The sequence below is a fragment of the Zootoca vivipara genome, chromosome 2, assembly GCF_965207765.1.
Source record: "Zootoca vivipara chromosome 2, rZooViv2.hap1.1, whole genome shotgun sequence".
NCBI lineage: Eukaryota > Metazoa > Chordata > Lepidosauria > Squamata > Lacertidae > Zootoca > Zootoca vivipara.
This window is the reverse complement of record NC_142584.1, coordinates 62,119,517-62,143,832: the sequence shown is the minus strand read 5'-3', so window position 1 is coordinate 62,143,832 and position 24,316 is coordinate 62,119,517. Positions and strand designations below refer to the sequence as shown.

General features: G+C 44.0%; 1 protein-coding gene across 2 annotated transcripts in view; it reads left to right on the top strand.

Moving 5' to 3' along the window:
* Positions 1–21,661, top strand: part of LOC118080450 (LON peptidase N-terminal domain and RING finger protein 1) — a 41,437-nt gene extending 19,776 nt beyond the window's left edge. Inside the window, exons 6-12 of one of the 2 annotated variants that reach the window (XM_035105718.3) lie at positions 3,611–3,719; positions 7,580–7,694; positions 10,446–10,567; positions 11,797–11,955; positions 12,141–12,303; positions 12,900–13,046; positions 16,811–21,661. In XM_035105718.3, coding sequence (XP_034961609.3) covers positions 3,611–3,719; positions 7,580–7,694; positions 10,446–10,567; positions 11,797–11,955; positions 12,141–12,303; positions 12,900–13,046; positions 16,811–16,966 — 971 coding nt within the window. In that variant the 3' untranslated portion in view covers positions 16,967–21,661. The remainder of the gene's footprint in view (positions 1–3,610; positions 3,720–7,579; positions 7,695–10,445; positions 10,568–11,796; positions 11,956–12,140; positions 12,304–12,899; positions 13,047–16,810) is intronic. The other variant, XM_035105719.3, reaches the window with a different exon arrangement.
* The last annotated feature ends 2,655 nt before the right edge of the window (positions 21,662–24,316 follow it).

Genomic DNA, 24,316 nt, shown 5'->3' with positions numbered 1-24,316 from the left:
GCAGGATGGCAGTGAGTTGGGGGTAATTGTGTGCATCGGTGGGAAGGCCAGACTGGCTCTGCCCTTGCCACTCTGCCCTTTCTGCCACTGTGCCCTGCCCCACCACCGCGAGTGTCAGTGATGCTGCTTCCAGGAGGCTGCCTCCACAGTCCATGGTGCCTGCTCTTGACTGGGTCTGATGACACAGCATCCTATTTGGTGTTGTTGCAGGGAAGGGGGCATCAGGTTAAGTGTTGCAATTATGAGATGTCAGACACTGTGGGGGGCAAGTTTGCAAAATGCTGTCAGGTTGCCTCTGAAAATCCCATAAGGCCATTTCACACCTTATAGTGAGGCATGAATTCATTCCTTTTATTTGCATGCTGCTTTTCCACACAAAAAAGTCATGCTCAAAGCAGGTTGTAACAAAGAAATAGGAATGCATTTGAAACAAACAATCCAAAACCAGTTTCAAAATAACATAATAAAACAATGGTTCTAGATTCAGGTAGGTAGCCATGTTGGTCTGATGCAGTTGAAATATACTGCAGTGGTACCTCGACTTACAAACGACTCGACAACTGAATTTTTCAACTTATGAGACTTCCGGTTCGTCGCGGCGGTGAGAAGGACGCAGGGACTTCGCGTGCCGAGGTCCCTGGCTTCTCGGAGGGGGGGGAAGTCCGCAGAGCGAGCGGACTCCCCGTAAAAACATCGGATCGAGAGTTCCGATGACTTAGGAGCCTAGCGGCCGCTCCGTTTGGCGGATCCCCCACCGCCCGAGAGCTCAATAGAGCGATCGTGAGCCGGCGGGGTTGAACCGCGGGAGCCATTTTGGGCCACATCTTACCTCCGGGAAGCGAAGCTCCGAGTCCTGACCCGGCAAGCGGCGGATTCTTCCGATTTGAAACTAAAGATTCCTAAGAAGTAAGTGGAACTTTGATTTGGATCCTAAATTTGCCGATTGGAAAATAGGAGAGACTTTAAAGAAACGGAAGCCGGTCTCTTCCTAATGGGAAACTGGGAGGCGTTTGGAAAAAAAAATCCTAAGCCGAATAACAAAAGAATTTGACACTGTGGACCCGAGAGGGAAAAAAGACTATTTGGAACCATCTCAGTCCCCGAGTCCGGCACCCCTTGAGGTACAGCGGCATTAAGGGGAAGAGCGTTCTGACAGCTGTCAAAAAGCTGTCAAACTGTCAAAAGACCGGGTGGATTGATTGCATTGCTGTGAACAGGAAAAATTGTTTGAAATTGTGAAAGAACTATTTTAATTGGAACTAAGAATGGATTTGGGACTGTGTTAAGAACTAAGAAAAAGAATAGCCAAAATGGAGTCGACCGTCTGAGAAAGGAATTTTCCAGCACCTATTGTTCCCTGCTCCCTGTTTATCTGTGGTTACGAGAGGTATGAAAACAAAACTTTCTCGAGCCTTCCAGGAGACTGTGCTAAACTACTTGCTGTCATGGGAAAATCTCTACAAGGAACGGCAACATCCCAACTCACCACCAGTTGAGACTGAAGCCCAAGTCCAGGACTTAGAGGTTAATTTTAATTTAGAGACTATTGACTCTGAGACTGTGTGTGACAAGAAACAATTGGAAGAGGACTTGGACAATGACAAATTTGTTTGGGATGAAGCAAATTATGATTTTCAAAAGGAAGAAAAACAAGCAGAACAAGAAGATGAGAGACAAAGAGACTTAAAGTCTAATGGAATTGAAGATCCTGGAGGGGTTAAAATGTGGAGTGGGGTTTCTGTGGGATGGGAAGGACAGGGGAAGGGGGGGACAAAGGTCTGGAGATGGATTTGGGAAAGAATGGGTGTGGGGTAAAAATTTTAGTTAAGAGGTATTGTTTTGGTTTCTGAAAGACGGTTTTCGAAATTTTGGCACGACAATGGAAACGCTGAACCAATTGGGGGAAAAAGACCTGGGGAGAGGAGATGGAATGTAAAAAAGTAAAGGAAAAAAAAGTTATGTTTCCTTAAGGGAGTATAAGAATGGTTGGGAAAGAATTTTTAAGTGATTGTAAATTATTGTAGGTTAAGTGAGGTGTTTAGGCAGAAAGCTGCCGACCCTCCTCTCCTTATACTGAGGCACTTAGTGGCAGGGGGTGCCCAGATGGGTGAGGAGGAAATGGAACCTTGGAAGTGCTGTTGCCCTGCAGGTTCCTCTTGTGGCAGGAGGGGACCTGTGGGGGGGGCGGCATGAAAAAGGAGGAGGATTGAGTTAATATTATAAGATTAAGATTTGAAACTGAGTTGGAAAATTCGCCACAAGTAATCAGATTTTGTTGGAAAACCATGAGGAAGACCACCGAGGGAGTCGCAATTAAGATGTTATAATAATAAGAACTGGGAAGTTTGAATTCTTCCCAATTTCTTCTTTTGTTTTTTCTTTTGTTTTTTTTCTTTCTTTCTCTTTTTTTCTTTTAGGTTTGGTATTAGGACTATGAAAGAGTTGGGGGATGCAGATCCCCATAACTCCTTCCTCCCTGTTCTCTCAGTGGCAGGGGGGGGATATGGGGGGAGGAGGGAGGGGGGAAGCAGAACTCAACTCAAAATTGGACCCCTTTGGTGGCAGAAGTGGACCCGTGTGTGGAGGGAAAACGAAGGGACAGTGTTATATTGTATGTTGTGTCTTGTAAAAATCAATAAAAAAATTTTTTAAAAATAAATAAATGAATTTTTCAACTTATGAGCTGGGCAAATGGCCGCACACTTACGAATTTCTCGACATCCGAACGGAAACCACGGTGGTTTTAGATAGGGTTTTTTCGACTTACGAATTTTTAGATGGGGTTGCTTCGACTTACAAATTTGTCCTTTTCCAATGCATTCCTATGGGAAATCGCGTTTCCAATGGCGCTTTTCGACTTATGAATTTTTCAGACTACGAAGGTGCCTTCGGAACGGATTAAATTCGTAAGTCGAGGCACCACTGTAAAAATAAAAAAATTGTCCAGTAGTGCCTTAGAGACCAACTAAGTTTGTTCTTGGTATAAGCTTTCGTGTGCATGCTTTCATGGTATCTGAAGAAGTGTGCATGCACACGAACGCTTATACCAAGAACAAACTTAGGTGCTACTGGACATTTTTTTTAAAATAATAAAACAATATCAAATATAACATACCAAAAACCACATTCCAATACTATAAATATAACAACATGCAGCATCCAATAGCAACATAACAAGGGAGCTTCGCAGTTTCAGCTTAGTCCTAGAAACACCCCTTCCATGATTTTACTCATGGTCCCTCTCCTGCGGAAGCTTCTTATAAGCCTTCAAAGGCGAATGGTAGGATAGCTGGAAAAACCCCTCCCATGATGTTACTAGCTTTGTCACAAAGTTCACATTCAGCAGGGATGCACTTTAACCCTCAGGTATCTACCTAAAAATGTATGGTGTGAAGACACCATTTATTGGTTCAGTTTCCCTTGTCACTCAGGTGTAGCATGAGACCACCCTTGGTCTGTGGAGGTACAAAGGCATGGGTTGTTCCAGTATGCCTGTGATCATCATGCGCAAAGGAAAGGTGATGAAGCTTCCCTATGGACTTGAGGTGGGGTAATGTGTGGCATTCAACATTTCTCTCTTTCACATTTGCTCTTTCTTTCACTAACAAAGATTTTGAAGAAGGGGCATCGGCAATGGGAACCAAGCCCACCCAGGAGCATAAACCAGACTTTGCGGATCTCTTGAGTACATCAGACTTGGAATGTTCTCTTTGCATACGGTTAGTTTCTAGAGTTGCTGGATAAAGGATCATCTGTGTACTTTGATGTGAGAACTTTGTGATCAGTCATCTGCTTCCCATTCCAGCCAAAGCTTAAAAGGCGGAGAGTGGAATGCAATATATATAATTGGGAGGTGTGAAAATGACTTAATAATAGCATTTGAGAATTCAGTGCTTTTCATCATTGCAGATGAAAGTGTTGATAGTCATTTATTTAACAATTTATTAAAATACTTACCGTGGCCTCCGTATACACGGGGCAATGCTCAACTAGGTTTTATTCAGAGTAGACCCATTAAATGGACCTGACTTTAGCATGTTCATTAATTTCAGGGGGTCTGCTATGAGTAAAACTTAGTTGAATATCACCCATGATTTTGAGTTGGGATACATACTTCATATAAAACAACACACACAAAAATAATATACCATAAAATTAGCCACCCTCATTTATTTATTTATTTCTAGATTTATACAGTGGTACCTCGGGTTACAAACACTTTGGGTTACAGACTCCGCTAACCCGGAAGTAGTACCTCTGTGAGCATTAAACGCCCATTTGCAGATAGTAAACTCAGTCTTTTACAGCTCAGAATGCAGCAGAAGCAACTGTGGTTGGAATAGTAACATCAAAGGTTTAACAGTCATACCTCGGTTTAAGTACGCCTCGGTTTGAGTACTTTCAGTTTAAGTACTCCGCGGACCCGTCTGGAACAGATTAATCCACTTTCCATTACTTTCAATGGGAAAGTTTGCTTCAGGTTAAGTATGCTTCAGTTTAAGTACTCCGTGGACTGTCTGGAATGGATTAATCCACTTTCCATTACTTTCAATGGGAAAGTTCGCTTCAGGTTAAGTACGCTTCAGGTTAAGTACAGACCTCTGGAACCAATTGTGTACTTAAACCGAGGTACCACTGTATTTATAAAGCAAATAACAAAACAACAAGAGGACTCTCACATCCATCTTCTTCCGCAGAGGAGCAGAGAGAACAGAGAGAGGGAGGAGACATTTAAATAGTTCCCATACTCATACATCAATTAAGTAATTAAAGGCAACCCGCAACATTATGCAATGTGAGAATGAGACATTACAATACTGACAACCTCGGGTTAAGAACTTTACCTCAGGATGAGAACAGAAATTGCGCGGTGGTGGCAGCGGGAGGCCCCATTAGCTAAAGTGGTACCTCAGCATAAGAACGGACCTAACGAATTGAGTTCGTAACCAGAGGTACCACTGTATCTTTCTCTCTCTCAATAGAAAGTGTTTTAGACTGTAAACTGCCCTGTGATCATTAGATGAAGGGTGATATAGAAATTTAATAATAAAAATACAGAGAAACTGAGCAAAGCTGATCCCCTTCATCTCTGCCTCTTTCTGCTGAGTTGTATGGAAGCATGAGGTTGGGCTCTGTGCTGGAGCTTTGTGAGATTGGGAGATTTGAGTTCCCTTGGATGTCCAGTTAAACACATACCTTGTCTGCCCTGTTTTTTTTTATGAACCTTTTCCAGACTTTCCTTTCCTCATCAAGGAAATGACAGGGAGAAACCGATGTGAATGATGCCTCAGTGCTGATCTCTTTCTCTCTCAGGATTAAAAAGCTTAATTCTCCCAAGCTTTGCCAAAAGGCTCATGGCCTGGGGGATTTATGCCTGTAATTAGGCAATATCCTTATTGAATTAGCAACTTTGTCACCCAGGCTTATCCACTTGAACTTTAGTTAAGGGAAATGAGATGACCACCTGCCAATGCAGTCGAGGTGAGGCTTGGTGATGCTCCCTTCAAAATGGAAGAAGGACCAATGGAAAATGCCAAATGCTGTCGATGGAAAAATCAGTGGCTCCTTGTGATGGCCTACAGTGCCTGATTCTCCTTGTTTCGTAACAAAGCAATTTCTTCTCATGAATGAGGGTGATGTTGCGCCCTATGAACTTCTGAAAAATTGACAATGAGAACATGGTTGGATTGATACCAGGCCATGGACAGACAGACAGCAAGCTTTTCTCAGTTAGCTGCCCCATGTCACTTTGGAACATTCTTGGATTGCCATCTTACCACATAAATGAGGAGGTCCATGATCTGTTTAGGTGCACCACTGACTGGAACAGTCTGCGTCACAGTGTGTGACATTTATTTTATTTTTACTTACTTAATAAATTAGCATACCACCCTTCATCTGCAGATCTCAGGGCAGTTCACAACATAAAAATACAACAGGAAAACACCAAATACCATATTGGCCTGAATACAAGCTGCACTTTATTCCCAAATTCCGACCGTGAAAAGTTAAAGTGCAGCTTATATTCGCAACCTTACGGTATGCAGCCAGGAGTGTGGGGCAAACAGGGCCAGGAGTGCAGTGAAGCGGCGCCCGCCCCGTGCGTAGTTCCCCATCCTCTCCCCCAAGGCCGGGAAGGGAGAGAGTGAGGAAGGGGAAAGGCCGCTGGCAATGCAGTACGGCTCCCCCCCCCCCAGTATGCAGGCAGGAGCAGCGAGGAAGGGAGCGGCTTGTATTTGGGTATTCCCCCCCCCCAATTTTTAAGTTGCAGCTTATATTCGGGTGCGGCTTATATTCAGGCCAATACGGTACATGATAAAATCAAGAACATAAATCAATAACATCACCCCCTCCCACAGACACATTTAAAAGGGTGTGAGATGTTAATTGGCCAATGGGCTGGTTAAAGAGAAACATTTTTGCCTGGCACCTAAATGTGTATAATGAAGGTGCCAGCCGAACCTCCCTGGGGAGGGCATTCCAAAAGCAGGGAGCCACTGTGGAAAAGGCCTCTTCTTGTGTTGCCACCCTCTGGACCTGTCGTGGAGGAGGCACACGAAGAAGGGCCTCAGAGGATGATCTGAAGGTCTGGGTAGATTCATATGGGGAGAGGCGATCCTTGAGGTAATGTGATGATATGAGCAATTCAGTAGGTTATCATTGCCAATCCTAGTGCCATCTGTTCTGATTATTCCTCTTTGATCAGGTGCTTTAAAAAAAGGACAATTCGTTCCATGTTGGAACTGGTGCAAGTTGCCACTTTATATACAGCCTTGCTCAGTCTAGCTCTACCTCTTTCATTGCCTAAGCTTCTTCAGTCCTGACCTTCTAATATGCCTCCCAAGGCTCCCCCACCATGACTTGAAAATCTGTCTTGTTATTTTCCTGGCTCATACAAAGAAAAGTCTGGTGGTGTTTATGCATTGTGCCTGTGCACTAGATACATCAGAGGACTCCTCTGTAAACCAAAATGATTGGTCACCCTACTCCAGAGACATTTTTTCAACTGGGCCATGTGACGTCACTTAACCTACAGCACAACGATCAAATCAGAGGCATCGTTTGTGCAAAGCATGCATGTTGCATCCCCATGGGTTATTATATATTAAATATATTGCCAGTCAAACAAGGATAAACTGTTTTTGTAAGCCAAGATATTGAATGCTTTTCAAGTGCTGGCATGTTTTATGAATTGCCCAAGCAAGTTTTATATAAGTGCTTGGGATTTTCAGCAAACAGCAGATTTGTGTGTGTGCGCGCGCACTCACACACACACACACAAACATGACTCTTGGAAGACAGTGAAGTCTTCCTTCACACAGTACTCCTCTCCCCATAACAATGTAATGATCTGTACTAGAGATTTTTCATTGTTAAGAAACAAGTCCCTATATACTTTACCATCAGCCATCAAAAATTAGCAATGTGGCTTCAACTACCAAACTTTCTGCAAATGGACATATTTTTTTTGGTACATTAAAAAAATAATAATACTTAGCCTTGTCTGTGATGCTGCTTGGGAATTCTCTTGCCACCTGAATTTTTCACGTTCCCTTTACTTCCTCTGGTTTTTCTGCAGAATGTTCTTTGAGCCTGTGACCACACCTTGTGGCCATACCTTCTGCAAAGAATGCTTGGAGCGCTGCCTAGATCATAGACCCAACTGTCCACTTTGCAAACAGAGCCTCAGAGAGGTAAGAGGAATCTTGCAGGATGCGTGCTTGATGGAGGAGAAGGAACGTCTGAGTTTGTGTTTAATTTGACCTGAATTGCCTAGAGCTTTTCTTTCTGCTTGATGGGAAAAGATCATTGTGGATTCTATCACTGTGAGTAGGTGATGGCATTTATTTAATTCCATTGTTGACCTGCATAATTGTTAGAAAAAGCAGCATGTTACTTAAGTGAAATTATGACAGGTGCAGTGCTATGGTAGAAATCGCTGCAACTGCTTTCTTGCTAGGATCATCAGACCAAAAGGTACTTGTCTCTTCCCCAAGTGCTAAATCAATGCAGATTCGTTAAATATTGCCAGGTATGACTTGCATAGATAATTGGGAGGGGGGGGTTGTTGATTAAATGGAAACATTACATTTGCATTAGATGTGGAAATGATTAAATAATGCTTTCAGCCTCCAATTAAGAGGGTACTCTGAGCCACAGTTCTATTGCTAGAAGATGACATTATTGAAATGGGAAATCACATAACACATCCCAGATGTGTTTGTAGACACAAGCAAACTGGCCCCCTGTGAACAGGTAGCATTTTTTCTCCAAAGCAAAGTAATGGAATAGGAAAGCTAATCTACAGACACGAGGCAAATACAGTCTGCTCCCCCCCCCACCTTGGAAACATTAGCTTAAGTTGAATATGTGGATAATTCCATATCCTGCATAGGTAGGGGTCCCTCCCCCATGTGATTTTGCAGGCAACAGGATTCACATGAAGAAAAGAAGTGGTTGACATGATGAGTAAACAATCGCTGTAATTTCCTGCTTAAAGGAACCAAATAATAATACTAATAATACTAATAATACTAATAAATAATAATAATAATAATAATAATAATAATAATAATAATAATAATAATAATTTATTTATTATTTATACCCCGCCCATCTGGCCGGGTTCCCCCAGCCACTCTGGGCGGCTTCCAACAAAATATTAAAATATAGAAATCCATCAAAGATTAAAAGCTTCCCTAAACAGGGCTGCCTTAAGATGCCTTCTAAAGGTCTGGTAATTGTAATTCTCTTTGACCTCTGGTGGGAGGGCATTCCACAGGATGGGTGCCACTACCGAGAAGGCCCTCTGCCTGGTTCCCTGTAACTTGGCTTCTCGTAGCGAGGGAACCGCCAGAAGGCACTCGGCGCTGGACCTCAGTGTCCGGGCAGAACAATGGGGGTGGAGACGCTCCTTCAGGTATACTGGACCGAGGCCGTTTAGGGCTTTAAAGGTCAGCACCAACACATTGAATTTGTGCTCGGAAACGTACTGGGAGCCAATGTAGGTCTTTCAGGACCGGTGTTATGTGGTCTAGGCGGCCGCTCCCAGCCACCAGTGTAGCTGGTGGAATCAAGGAAGACATTGTCATATTACTTCAGAAGTAGGCTGCCTTATACTGGTGAGACCATTTGCCTACCTTGATCATAGAATTGTAGAATAGTAGAGTTGGAAGGAACCCCGATTATCATGTCCAACCCCAGCAATGCAGAACTATGCAGCTGTCCCATACAGGGTTTAAGCCTTCAACCTTGGCATTATTAGCACTAACCAACTGAGCTCTCCAGCATCAGTATTGTCTACAGTGACTGGCAGTGGTTCTCCAGGTAGGAGAGACTACTGCCTGACAACCTAGAGATTATAGGGGTTGCAGATGCTTTGGCCCTGAGCTACAGCCTTTCCCTGATTTTCTCCCTGCACCGCAGAGTAAATGCTCCCGCACCTCAGTTTCCATATTCTCTCCTTCCTCTCCCTGAGTTTTGCGCTTTCTAGACTTACAATTCAATAATAGACAGGAGCAGCTCACCCTGTGGACTTGGAACCACAGCACTAGCCTCTTGGCAGCAGCGCCGCTGCTGTTTACTAGGAGGGGTGAGTTGATATCCATGTCAGATTTGCTCTGCTGCTGTAGCCATGCAGCCCTGACCTTTCCACCACGTTGCCCCTCCCAGTAAGTGGCAGTGCCAGGAGGCTATTGCTGCAGCTCTGCCCCCCTTGCTTGGGCGAGGCCCTCCTGATAGTAGATACTGGTTTGTTCATCATGAAAGCAAGAAGAAAGCAGGCTGTGATGTGTGTTGACTCTAAGTTGTTGTGGTTTTTTTTTAAAAAAAATTCTGGGTAGCACAACATAGACACTGATAAATAAGTGGGAACTGATCTCAAATAGTAGCAATATCAAACATGAAAAAGGCACATGCCTTTCTCCTTCAAATTGTGTTTGGAAGCCCTGTAGATCTTTGTTTGAAAACATGCTAACCTGGAATTCGGTTTCTGGTGTTGGGATGTATCTGATTTGTGGTCTTGGCTGTCAAAACTAGATAACGACCTTTTGCTAAAAAAAGGGGAAATCATTCTGTTGTCTAAAAAAACACACAAGGACCTATACCTCTCAAAAAAAGAGGCCTCCCCCAACCTTGTTTCACCCATCATCCCCAGCCAGTATGGCCAATGGTCAGGGATGATGGTGGTTGCTGTCCATGGACATCTAGGGACCCAAGGTTGGGAGAGGCTACTTGAAATGGCGAATCCTTAATACATGCTATAATGGTTTTTCTTCCTCATAAAATGAAAGAGATGCCTTTGGGAATCAGATGTGGGGAGCAGGTCCTCTTTGTGGGCTTGCCATAGGCATCTGGTTAGCCCCTGTGAGAGCTGGATGCTGGACTAAATGGGCCTTTGCCGTGTTCCAGCCGGACTCTTCTTACGATGTTATGGTTTCTTCCAGTACCTGAGAACTGGGAAATACAACACCACTCTTCTGCTGGAGGAGCTCATGATGGCTGTCTTCCCTTTACAACTTGCAGACAGGAAACGCGTCCACCAGGCTGAAATGGCAGAACTTTCAAAGTAAACAGAGACTTTTGCTTTCTGTTTTGTAGTGTCAGGGCTCGGGTCAGGCGTAGGTGAGCAATAAAACAACAGACCTTCAGAAGTCAGTAAAGTTAACTCTTTATTCAAAGTGAAACGGAAGCACTCCGGCCTAGTACTCCCAGCAACCCTTCTCTGCAGGTCTTTCCCAATTGAGGCAAGTGTGAGGAGGACTGAAGGATCCCGCTTTCCCTGTGTCCACTAATGCTGCTCTTCCCCAGGGTCTTTTCCTAAGCAGTCTCAAACTGCACCTGCACACGACTGATTTCTGCTCAGCCTGCTTCATTTCCCCACAGGTCCTAGGAGATCAAGGGGAGCTGTGTGGAGCTAGAATCTCCTGGGCTTCTTCAGTGTCCTGGCCCCACACCTCTCCAACCCCCTCTTCTGTCTCAGAGTCTGAACTGTCCTCTGCCCCCAACTCTTCCTGCTCAGTAAACTCTGTTACCTCCCCAGCATATGGCCCTTCCTCTTCCCAGGCTGCTCTTCCTCTGACCACTGATCGTTGTCCCACCACCATTCCCCTGGCTCTGAGCGGTCTTCCCATGAGGGGTTCCCCATGGTGGCCCTGCAGCTGCCTGCATTCATCCACTTCTCTGGTTGGTCTTAAACAATTGCTTCCATCCGCAAAGTGCCAATGCTGCTGTGTAGTCCCATTTAGTGGGAGGAGGAGGGAGGAGAGCAGTGGCTCCATGGCTGTAGCCTCAAGCTGCGCCCCATGGTTTGGGGCCTCAAGTGGTGTTGGGCTCTGGCAGCAATGCTTTGTGTCTCAGGAATGAGATAAGATAGGTAGCAGTTCCAGTGGGCCCTGCCAATGCAACTAGACCCCAGCAAATGTCGAAGCTGTGAAAAGGATGTGGAAGTGAAGAGTAAGGGAGAGGACCAGTCTTCCCCATTCAGTTATTGTCCTTTGGCAGTGACTGCCCTTCACAGCTGCCTAGATTCATTTTGTGTGAGAGAGCTTGTGCCGCATCTCTAAGTTTTATAATTTTACATGTGGTGCATACACCAATTTGGCACTCTCCAGATGTTTTGGACTACAACTCCCAGCATCCCTGACCACTGGCAGTGCGAGCCAGGGCGGATGGGAATTGTTGTCTGAAACATCTGGAGTGCTCCAGTTTGGCGAATTATTCACATGTGCACAAGTAGAATTTATTTTAGCCACACTGAGAGCATGTAATTATGCTTCTTTCTCCTTCCTTCTGCAGCTTGACTAAGAATATCCCAATCTTTGTGTGCACAATGTCCTTTCCAGGCATTGTGTGTCCCCTTCATGTGTTTGAGCCTCGCTACCGCCTCATGATGCGAAGGTGTCAGGAAACTGGCACAAAGATGTTTGGCATGTGCATGTATGAGCATGGGAAGAGGTAAGTGGCAGAGAGAGCCAGTGGCTCTGATCTCTCTAATCCCTTTCTTCCTCTATTGAAATTTAGTTGAGATTCCCGTATTGCAAGGGGTTGGACTAGATGACCCTAAGGTCCCTTCCGACTCTACAATTCTATGATTCTTTTATTCTATGAAACCCTATTAATATTGTTTTCCTTCTCTTCAGTTTTGCTGATTATGGCTGCATGCTGGAGATACAGAAGATAGCATTTCTACCCGACGGACGCTCTTTAGTGGATACCATGGGCAAACGGAGGTTCCAGGTTTTGAGACGCGGGCATAGAGATGGTTACCACACTGCTGATATTGAGTATCTGGATGATGAGAAGGTGAGTGGGGTGCCCCATGTAGCTTATGGGTACAGCAATCGTAACACGGAATAGGACAGAGGCAATGGAATGGCGTCTCCTCCATTGGCTGTATAACTTATGCGCCAGTTCATCTTATTGAGTTACTAAATCATTGCAATGACAGGTGCACTTTGTTGATTGAAAGTTCTGTGCAGGAGAAATGCAAAACTAGTAGAGCTGTCAACCAATTAAGGAACTTGAGCTGATGTGTTAATCTGCCTTTCAACTGATTAATCAAATTAAAATTTCAGACACACAAACGTGCCCTGATGGATGTGGGAGAGCCAATTTATTGTTAGAAGGAAAGGCCACCTTTCAGTGTGGTTAATAGGAGACATATTTGAAAACCAAAATGACCTCAATAAGGAGAGAAGAGAGCATGGCATTAACCCTCAGCTTCACCAGTTAAAATTTGCCCACTGTCCATTAGTTGCCTAAAGCTTTAGTTGGCATCCCGTTCAATCAAGGCCTTGTGTTGGTACAGAGCTTTTCTCCCCCTTCCCCCCTTCTGACCCTTCCCCTTCTCCATCACCTCCACTTCTTTTGTTCTTCCATCTGCTGCTCTCTCTGCAAAGGTGGAAGGAGAAGAACTGGCTGAGCTTCAAAATCTTCATGACTGCACATACCAGCTAACTCAGAGATTTTATGAATATGGAGACACCGCCTTCAGACAGTTTTTGATGCATCATGGACCTCTTCCTGAGAAAGAGGAAGATATACAGGTATTGGCACTTTCTCTCTCCAGGCACCTAGAAATGGGAGCTGTCCAGATTCAAAAGCACAATGTACTAGTGAAACAGAGGGTAAGGGTCCAAATAGGAGAAAAGTACCTAATGATACGGACACTCTCGCAGCCCATTCTGTTTCTCATGTTGCTGAAAAATCATGGGAGATCCAGTCTTGTTAGATCTGGATGGCTCCAACAAGGTGGAGAGTGACTTGCTTTGGCATGGGTGCTGTTTCCTGAAAACCCATCCTAAGAGCCTAATAGAGCATATAAACGGTAGGTTTGCACTGGCCTAGCTGCCTTCCCAGTGGGCAAAATGCTCACAGGATTCTACATACAAGATGTGTGGACCATTTATTACAGTGATGGTGAACCTATGACATGCGTGTCAGGCGTGACACGCAGAGCCCTCACTGCTGGCACGTGCCCCATCGACCCATTCGTGCTGCTGTTGTTGTCCCCCCTCCCCATTTGTTCTCCCGCTCGCTCCTCCTCACACTACAGCTTGTCTTCGCTGTTAAAACCCAGATCCTTTTTTGTCGTTGTTGTTGCTAGTAGTCAGAGATTGGTTTTTTAACCCTTTCTGTGCTGTTTTTTCTGGCACTTGGGCAGACGATGATTGGGTGTAACAGCGTTCATTTTTAACCCGTTCTGTGCTGGTTTTTTGGGCGCTTTGGCAGACTATGTCGGTGTTGCGTGTTAGTTCCAGTGAAGGTATTATTCATCATTCATTTCTGTTCTCTTTCCCCCCAAAAAGCACAGCAACTTTTGCACCCCCCCCCCAAAAACCTCCAAAACTTTGGTCAGCAGCTCCCCCCAAAAATCTCAACAACTCTGGGCACTTTGTGATAAATAAGGGTTTTTTGGTTTGGTTTGGTTAAATAATTAATTTTTGGTTTATTAAATACAGTTATATATTACAGTTATACATTTTTGTTATTTAAACTATAAATATCGTGAAATTATGGTTTTTTTCCTCAAAGTGACACACCACCCGAGTTATGCTCGGTTTTTTGGCGAATTTTGACACACCAAGCTCAAAAGGTTGCCCATCACTGATTTATTAGATACATAATAAGGTGAGGAACCAGTAAATAGTAAATACATGGCACTCGTGGATAAAAGCAGCATTGATTCTCATTACTACAAGGCTAGTTTTAAAAGCATTGGAAAAAAATGCCGCAGTTCATAGAGGTGTGTTGGTTTTGGCCCCTTATCTCAAACTCCCCTTTAGTGAAGTGACAGCTCATTGACTCAGCCTAGCGGGGATACTAATAGCCCAGGCCGTTGTTAATGTTATGCTTTTCACACTGTTGAACTGGCTGTGCCTATGGCGATGCAAATGGCCTGCTGCCAAGTTTAGCAACAGCCTTGTTTTGAAAGAGCTCAGGAACAGTGCGATCATTTGCATCCTGTGATTAATCTGTTCCATCTTCTTGCTGACTTGCTGAGGCGCAAGAAGTTACGAATAGCCTTACTGAGATCAGTGGACTGTCTCAAAGACCTGTAGCCAATCTCTACAGGTGCCTGCCAATCTTGGCCAAAATGTGCGGGGAAAGAATGCTGTAATACTGAAGGAATGAGGTGAAGATAGGACTTGATCCAGCGTGATCAAGTGTTGAATTTCCGTTTGTATACCAAATAAGACTTGGCTATATATTAAAGCACCAAACAGCTCCAAACCAGTTCCTTTAGAATCATAGAATCATAGAGTTGGAAGAGACCACAAGGGCCATCCAGTCCAACCCCCTGCCAAGCAGGAAACACCATCAAAGCATTCCTGACAGATGGCTGTCAAGCCTCTGCTTAAAGACCTCCAAAGAAGGAGACTCCACCACACTCCTTGGCAGCAAATTCCACTTTACATCAGCCTTTTCCAGTGTCGTCCTCCAGGTGTTGTTGAACAACAACTTCCATCAGTCCCAGCTTTACATCATAAGATTTTCAGAGCGACATGCCATTATGGATAAATTGATGCTTTGCTGTATGCACCTTAACTGTGGGAATGGAAAATTTGGTCCACTTGTTGACTTGCTGCCCAAGGCCACTAAAGTAACTTTTGACCCCCAACCTTGAACTTTAGACCACAATATGTAATCTTCAGGCATATTTGATCAGCCAAGAACAATTTTACAGAAAACTAAGCTCTCTCAAGGGGCATGGCATGAATCGAAATATTTGTTTTCTTTCCCAAATTTATTTCTGGAGCATACCTGTATGTTTAAAATATGTGCACACTGCTAAATAGATAAATGGGTCTATTTACAAGCTTTTCTTATGGCTTCCCAAGAGACATTGCCTAAATTTATTGCCTGGGAACTAAGCAGGTTTTTTAAATTACAAAAAAGGAAAAGGAAAAAGGAACTATTATGGTATTTTCTTTTTTGAGCATGTGGTTCATTGTTTTGTTACTACCGTATTTTTTCCGTGTATAAGATGCCCCCATGTATAAGACCCCCCTATTTAAAGTATGGCAAGTAAATTAGATGTGGCCTAAGTAGTTTAAGATTGTGTACTGTTTAAATTCATGTGAAGTTTTAAAAAGTAAACTTTTAAAATGCAATACATCCATTAAATATGAACTTTTAATGCATATTTCCCATGTAAGTACACTTTAATTCTTTTGATGGGAAATGCAGATTGCAGTATTGGTTGTGTGATTCCCTAGAGAAAGGCTACTTAATATTTGGTCAATGGACTGTGGTTGGAGGGCTTCTGTTTCCATATCCATGGAACCAATACATTGTCATCCCTAATCATTCATTTTCCACAAGATGCTTCATCTACCTGATGTATTTTTTAAAATCCTGGAAGTGAAGGACTTTCCAAATCAGTCCTGCAACTATTTTCTAATACATGGTGGGAAAGGGTGGGCTTCTTTGCCCTGCTAGTTTTACTTATTAAATGAGTGTACAATCTATGTACCTGTGTACACAAATAGTTGAGCTGTACCAATCAACTTGCACATTTTTTCATACAAACACTTGCACATATGTAGAGACAGTTTGTTCCTGCATTCAGTATAGCATGTGAAGAAGCCTATTAATTTGGGTAGATTTTTTTGTCCAATTCTACCCAGTTGGTTGGTTAATTAATTAAAGTACATGAATTATGATCTTGTTGAACAGCACAAAACCTGCATATCTTTATTCTGAAGCAATATGGAAGTAGGAATTACAGCTCTGAAAGAAGGAACACTTTCCTATCCTCAGGAGTTCTCAGCCCTTACCCTGATTTTAAGTGGAGAAGGGGCACATATCCCAGTGGAGTTTGGTTCTGGTCGTTATTTTCTTCCTTACTGTTCTTATTTAGATAATTTCTAGGCAACCTTTCTAGTACTCCCAGAGCAGCATACAACATGTGAGATGCTTACGTTAAAAAGGCATAAGAACGAAACGAAGATAAAAAGCACAGAAACTACAGCCGTGTGTTCTTGAAGAGCAATATCATAAAATTAATGGAAGGATTCTATTTATTCAAGAAATTTATGTCAGAAGCTCACAGGGTGGGCTTACAACTTTGTAACATGATAAACAAGACAAGATGCATACATCGGCCATCCATGTTGCAGGTGGGGAATGCAGACTAATTAGCCGAAGAAGGAACGATCCCTTTGTGCTACTTAACATAATCTTGGTATTGTCAGATTTGTTGCCCTCAGTTACAGTGACAGAACAGGCCATAACTGATTTCTCCATGAAGTGATATGGAACCCCTGGCACAATGAGTTAATGTGTTTTTCCTTGTTTTCCTCACAAGGCATCTCCAGATGGGCCAGTTTGGTGTTGGTGGCTTATCTCCATCGTGCCCCTTGACTTGACCCGCAAATTGGCGATCTTTTCTGAGACCTCCCTGAAGTCTCGTCTCACTCAACTGAAGCATATTCTGAATGTCATTCTGGAAACTCGTGACTAAAACAGCTAATTCTCAAGCCTCATTCCCAAGAGAAGTTGTGTGCATATGTGTATCTCTCTCTCTCTATATATATCTATATGCAGAAACAAATTGGGTTTTTGCTGTATTCGCCTACCAGTTTTCTTTCTGGGGTTGGGGTAAAGCCTTAACCTGTTCTTGTATTTCTTTATTTCTTCTCTGTGTTTCAGTTACTTCTTTTCATTGTAGAGCTGACCAGCAATAGGCCATGAACCAGTTAACTGAAACTGTTGTGCAATAGTAGCAAGATTCAATAGCAAAGATGTACCGTCCACAGGAAATATCTCTCGAAAGACTTTTTGTTGGCCTTGTTGGGTCTAAAAGAATGCAGCAATCTAGATGTGAAATCTGTCCAAGAAACCAGACTACCATGCCTATATTGTGCTAAGTGAAGAAACTTCTGAGCAACTACATCCCTTGAAAGCAAAAACCAAAACCCCACCACGAATGCTAGGACTTCCTGGGCTTTGTCCTCTTATGTCATTTAATGATGCTTGTGTACAATTATTCAAAGTTCTACAAAATGTATATCGTGTACATGGTGCCATTTCTTCAACTTAAACTTAAGCAATCTGCTTTAAGTTATGAAGTAGGATAGAGAAAGACAGGAAAAATACAAATATCTGTATCTTCTTTTCTTTTCGTCGGCTGTTGCCTCAAAGGGGAGCGACTTTCCTCAAGGCCACAATGCAGGTGCACCTCAGCCTCAATCCAAATTGCACCCTCTCCCCTGCTAGCTGCATTTTAATTAAAGAAAAATACTGTGGGAGAATACACCACAGGAGTCATGTGTGGCTTGGCCCTTAAAACATTGTGAAGAGAATAAAACTGTGGAAAATATAAGGGTCTAGCCAGGGATGGAGAAATTGTGGACCTCCCAATGTTGTTGGACTGGAACTCCCATTAACTGTAGCTAGTGTGGCCAATGGTCAGGGAATATTAGCAACATTAGCCAAAGATTCCCCACCCCTGCCTGTAGTCATGTGATTAAAAAAACCCAACTACTTCTACATAATGTGGAAGTAACACTCCAAAGCGGTATAATTAGGGAAAGGCTGTTCATGAATAAAACAATGTAACTTCCAAAAGATGACTGCAGAGAGATTTGATGAAGAAAATTCAAATTCTGGAAATCACTGCTACGGAATGGAGCAAAGAGCTAAAACAGTCGCTGTGGTCTAACATGTATTGGCCAAGAATCACCCTACATTTCAGTGCGTCAACCAACAAGGCTAAGGCCTCAGCTCTGTTGCGCTGCCTAATTATTGTGTGCCTGGCTAGGCAATTACGTGTGACACCTTGAAATGCCAGCTGATTATGAGTTTCTGTAACCAAGGCACTGCTTCATCTGATGTGGTAGGAGATGGTCACATAAATGTATCCAGTATAGGAATCTGCTTTGCAAGCTATGAATGGTCATGCATTTTGTTGGTCTTTTAAGGTGCTACAGGCCTCTTAACTACATAGAAGATGGGAATGTTGTGGTAATGATAATATCAAGGTTGCAGGTTGGATACCTGTATGGGACAGTTGCATATTCCTTCATGGCAGGGGTTTGGACTAAATGATTTTCATGGTCCCTTCGATCGCTACCATTCCATGATTCTATGTTTAACAATTATTAGGCCAAATCAGTGCTTTTCTTCTAGAAAAGAAAGGTGCTGATGCTGCATACCAGGGCCGTCTCAAGCATGTTGGGCGCCCTGGTGCCGTGTTGCGGAGATCGCTCCGGCGCCCCCGCCCCATTTCTTGCCGCGGCGGGTGGGCTTCCGTGCGGTGCCCCCCTGCCAGCCCAGCACCCTGGCGCCCTGCGCCACCCAGCCTACCCCTAGAGCCGGCCCTGCTGCATACCCTTGAGTACCTTCAGAAAAAAAGCACTTTGCAGAATGACCTCAACTGCCACCCAATTGAAAGACATGGATGTGAGGAATGAGGAACAAAGCATGGTGTGCTTGATTACAACTTTTCTGTTATAAACACCTGCAGATATCTAGCTCTGTTGCCTTTTGGTTGACCTTAAATTCTTTCCCAATGACATCGAATAATAGTGTTAGGTACAGGTCCTCTTATTTAGAAAGAAGAATTAAGGCTTTATTGTAGGCAGGTGAACTTTCTGTTCAGAAACCCCCAACAAATTATTTTAACAGATTGTCCAATAATTGCCACATTACAATTAGTGATGCACATGTTCACCATTTCCTGGGCAACCACAAACCTTCCTACTAGGTTCATCTGCCCAACCACCTGGTAATAGGATAGGAATGGTTCAGAGGGAAAGGAGGGATCTTGCTGAAAATCACCCAAGCAGATCAGTATTATGACAACATGGAAATGGTTGCCATCTTGAGTCAAGTTGAGGACACTGTTATGCGACTAAAAAGGGTGGTGTAAGTCAAATTCTATTTTATTAGTTCATTTCCCCTCTGCCAGGCTTATTCTGGGTCAACGGGCAGTAGCCCTGCTCCTAAATGCAATTTAGCTTCCTTTACTTAGGATTGCTCTGCCTATCAGATAACCTAGGGAGTGCCAAGCTACCAAAATGGCTTTGGGTGTGAGTCTGGGGCCTTGTCTAGCTTTTCTCCATATTTTTAACCTCTGCTTTCTCACAGGATGCAAGTGTCTCGCAGTCTGAAAGCTTCTGAATCTGGAGTCTGCACTGTGTCCGAAAGGTTTAGTATACAGCAGACATCCCCAAACTTTGACCCTTCAGATGTTTTGGACTACAATTCCCATCTTCCCCAACCACTGGTCTTGTTAGCTAGGGATCATGGGAGTTGTAGGCCAAAATATCTGGAGGGCCGCAGTTTGGGGATGCCTTGTAAGGTCACCATGCTAGCTCCTAGAAAGCACAGGTCTGAGCAGTTCTCTGCTTATCCTGCACTTTGTATGAACGAGTCAAAGTGATTTTGCCTTTGCCTGGCTGCTTTCCCCTGGAAAACCTGCTCTTTAGTGCTAAATTGGAGCAAATGGCAATCCACAGAAAACCTGATTGCCATTTGTTCCAATCCATTGCTAATCCATAGGTTATCCCAGGGGAAAGGGGACATAAGTGTGAATGGGGTGAATGAGCCCTCTGTTCTTAAAAACACAAGGAGAAGAAAACCAGTACTTTAAGTTGCCAATGTAATTATTTATTTTTTCTTTGCCTGCTTAAACTTCTCTGCAAATGTTGTTTTCTTTCATGGATTGCAAAGGAACAGAGGACATCAACATCGTCTAGTGTCCTGAATTTTTCTGTGGCTAGGCTGGTTTTGTCCAAGTTCTTTTTTTATCTTGAATTTCATTCTGTATTTATTAGGAAGCATCTGGAGAGATATTATTTACATTATAAGCCGTGCAGCGCTTTTGACATGGTTCTCTAGCCAATCACAGTATCTGTCCCATTAGCTAAAAGTCCTAAGTCAGTATAAGTGATACTTATTTATAGAATATAATTGAGATTCCGCAGCCTCGCTGCCTGTTTTGTCATGCTGGCATCAGCTGTTTATTTCTTCCAAATGTCTTGTTCCAAAGCATTTGAGTCGAGCCCATTCTTCCGTACAATGTGCCTCATTAAGGGGAATAATAAGCTTCTGCAACCAAAGATGTTAAATGATGCTTAAAAGGGATGGGGCAAAGTTGGATCGTTGAAATCAGAACTAGTTTCCTTTCAACATGTAAAAGTAAAATAAAATTCTCTGGTTCATTTCGAGTATCTAGGAAGTTTGTATGATAGACACTTTAAATCTGACTTCCCAGAGGCATTTTCATACACGGAGGTGTCGTCAGTGTAACAGCTTGGTAGCATCAACCTCCAGTCTGTGTGGGGAACTGCTGTCCATCCTGCCCCATGTGGAGCAGTCTCTTGTTCAAAGTTGGCTGCTTGGCCTTTGCAAGGGGAGAAAAAGGGAGCCAATTAGCACTGGAGTCTTATGGGTGCTAGGCCTGTTCACATGGCCTTGGAATTATGAGCAAGGAGAAGGGAGGCTATCCCAGCAATGGAGTGGGAATAGGGCGAATGCCTCTTTTGTATATATATCCCTGTTATGGAAGGGATTTGCTGCTGCTGCTGCTTGCTTCACATGCTATAGAAAATGGAAATATGAAGGGAGTGTTTCAAGCCACTGACAAACGCACAGGTTATTTCTTAATAGGAAAGTGCCTTTTTTTCCAGGGTGGAACTACTTCAGAGCCAGGCCAGGTTGCAGGAAGAGAAGGTGGCAGCGGTTGTTCTACTGGCCCTCTGGCTGTTAGGATTTCTCGAACTGCGTAGTCAACCAGCAGATATACTCATCCTGCTTGTGTGTGTGTGTGTGTGTGTGTGTGTGTGTGTGTGTTAACCCCACATGGACTTCCTTGCTTCCCTCTTTTCCCCGTGTCTGTAAATGTGGGTGTGGATAGTATTTAAAATGTGTTTGTGTGCTCTCTCTTCATTGCAAGATTATTACTTAGAGAAACTGAGGCTGTGGTCCTATATACAGTTACCCAGCAGTAAGCCTCGCTTAATTCAGTGAGACTTGCTGCTTGGAGAGTGCGTTTCGGATTCCACTGTAAATGAGCTGTTTATTTTACCTGGTAGAAAATGTGTTTGGGAATTATTCCACTCCGAATTCATTTGAATTCGTATCTTTTTATTCCCTGCTGGTCTAATTATTATTATTATTTTCTTATCAAACTAATAAACTTTTCTGTTTTTGAGCACAGCGTTTGTGTCTACTTGGATCTATCCGAGGTTTATATATTTCACAGGAATTGCCTTAAGGATTCTCTAGCTTTCAGCTGTAAAGAGATCCAAAAAGATCCCTCCTCCTTGCAGTTCTAATCACTTGGGTATTCAGGGGCATAGCGAGGCACCGCGACACCCGGGTTGGCAAATTGCCATGCACCCGGAGGCGTGCGTCTCCATGCTGAGTGGGCTTTCTACCTGGAGTTTTGTAGCTGGAGACGCGCGGCTTTGGAGGCGCGGGGGGCGGCGGCGATACCCCGCTACGTAACATGCATGCGCAGCATCCCACTGCGCATGTGTGTTACGTAGCGGGGTATTGCCGCCCCCGGTGACTCCAATCCGTGCGGTGCGGCGGGGTGTGTGTGTGCCACTTGGCGCCCCCACCCCTGCGATTCCCAAGCCGAGCCTCTAGCCTCCCGGTAAAAAGTCCACTGGAGGCTCGGCTTGGGAGTCGCGGGGGGTGGGGGCGCCAAGTGGCACCCCCCAGAGTGGAACCCGGGGCGTACCGCCCCCATCGCTCCCTCATTGCAACCCCCCTGTGGGTATTTATGCTCTCATAATTGGGGAGGCAGTACACAGATACATGGAAAAAGTTGTAACTGGTTTGAAGTATTTTCAAGTGAAGCATGGTCAAAGCTAACAGAGTAATGTGGTAAACAGGAAAGCAGTGGGCAGGATTCATCCATCCAGCTCTGAGCAAGGACTTCAACTTGTGCAATGGGACAACCCTCCCTTTCTCTCCCCTGCAGCCTCTGAAACTGGCTTGGGGGATAGTGACTCTTCCACCCCCACCCCCGCATATTCCCTGTTGGCCAAGTCTCTAGGGCAAGGGTAGTTAATATGATGCACATGTTAGTGGATTACAGCTCCCATCCCTCTGATTTTTGGCCACAGTAATAGGGGCTGATGAGTGTTGCAGTCCATCAAAATCTGGAAGGCATCATGTTGTCTACCCTTGCTCTCTAGGGGGTTGCATATCAGTGGTGGGTGGGCTTGCCATGCGTCAGGAAAATTTCTGACATGCCCTGTTTTTCGGGTGTAAAAATGGCTTCGGGGGAATTTTGCCGAATTGGCAAAATGTCAGGGGAAACCCGGATGTATGGCAACACGACGGAAAAAGCAGAGGAAACGGCTTAAAATCACCATTTGGAGGCACGCAGGTGATAGAAGGCCTTGTCCGAGACTAATTGTAACTTAGTATGTGCCGCACACAGGGAGAAGAGGGTTCCTTTCCCCAGTTGTGACTTCTCTGAAAATGCACCTTCCTGTTGCAATCGGGCTTGCAAAAAGCATTCTATTGGGTATGATAAAGGGGTTCTCCTCCCAAGTCTGATGGGGGGGAGGGGTTACTATATGCCATATGGCACAAGTGCCAGCAGTTCATATGGGTTGTATATTACTTCTTGGGTTACATGTGTCTCTTGATGGCACAGTGCATTGAGTGCATTGGGATGTACTTTTGCAATGAAGCCTCTTTCCACTAGGTGTCATTATAGATCAGAGGACTTCACAGACAAAGGAAGAAAAATTAAGCACGCTGGTGGTTATCAACAGAAAGAGACTATTTCCTCCAGCATCCAAGCTTTTCAACTCCCAAATCAAGTGCCCCATTTCCGAATGCACCAAAGCACTCTGTTTATGTGCAAGTATTTGTAGGAGGTGGTACACGATGCACAGAGCGAACCGTTAATTTTGCTGTTTCCGTTCAGGTTCAGTTGCAAGTTTCTGTGGCCTGGTTCCAGTTCGGGCCAGCAAAGCTTCAGTAGCTGGTCTGGGACATATAACCAACTACAGTAGCTTGGGCTGCATAGACACTCATTGGTAGCACAAAAATGTAGTTTTTCTTGATCTGGAATTGTTCATGCTCATCCTCAATATGCTGATTTCAATGTAGATTGATTCCAGATACTGCCACCCGCAAGGCTGGGCGTCCTTACTTGATACACATTTGAAACCTCCCCTAGATTAGGTTATTTGCACCTTTCCCTCAGCTGAATGAAGAAGGAAGCCTGCAAGTGCCAAGACTGCCCACATCTGTGTTTGAACGGACACACTGCAGGTTAACGCAGAATTAATCGGCAGTGAGCTGTTGCTTTCTGAATGAAAGCAGTTTCTCTATCATTGCTTTTCAGGAGCAAATATATATATATCAATAGATCTACATGTGTGTGGACTATGTAGAAAAAAAAAGTACTCAGTCTCCACTGATTCTAGGATAAAATGTGAGACAGTAGTTCAAAGATTGTTGTTGATGTTGTTATTGTTGTTAATTGAATTTATATACCACCCTATACCCGCTAATTCCCACACAGGGTCAGCGTAAAAAGAAGGGAAGCTCTGAAGAATCATCACTGGCACCTCCCACCAGATGTTCTACAGTGATGTGTGTGTGCTTCTTAGACATGGATCTCTCGATGCATTGGGGCACATATAGAATTAGAAGGCACCTCAAAGATCATATTGTCCAACCCCTCCAGCAAGACCCCTGGTAAATGGCTGCCCAGCCTCTACTTAAAAACCTCTAACAAAGGAAAGCTATTCTTTTTCATGGCAACCTCTTCCATTCCCCAGCCGCTTATACTGTCAGGACATTATTCTTAGTGACTAGTGAAATCCCCTTTCTTGCA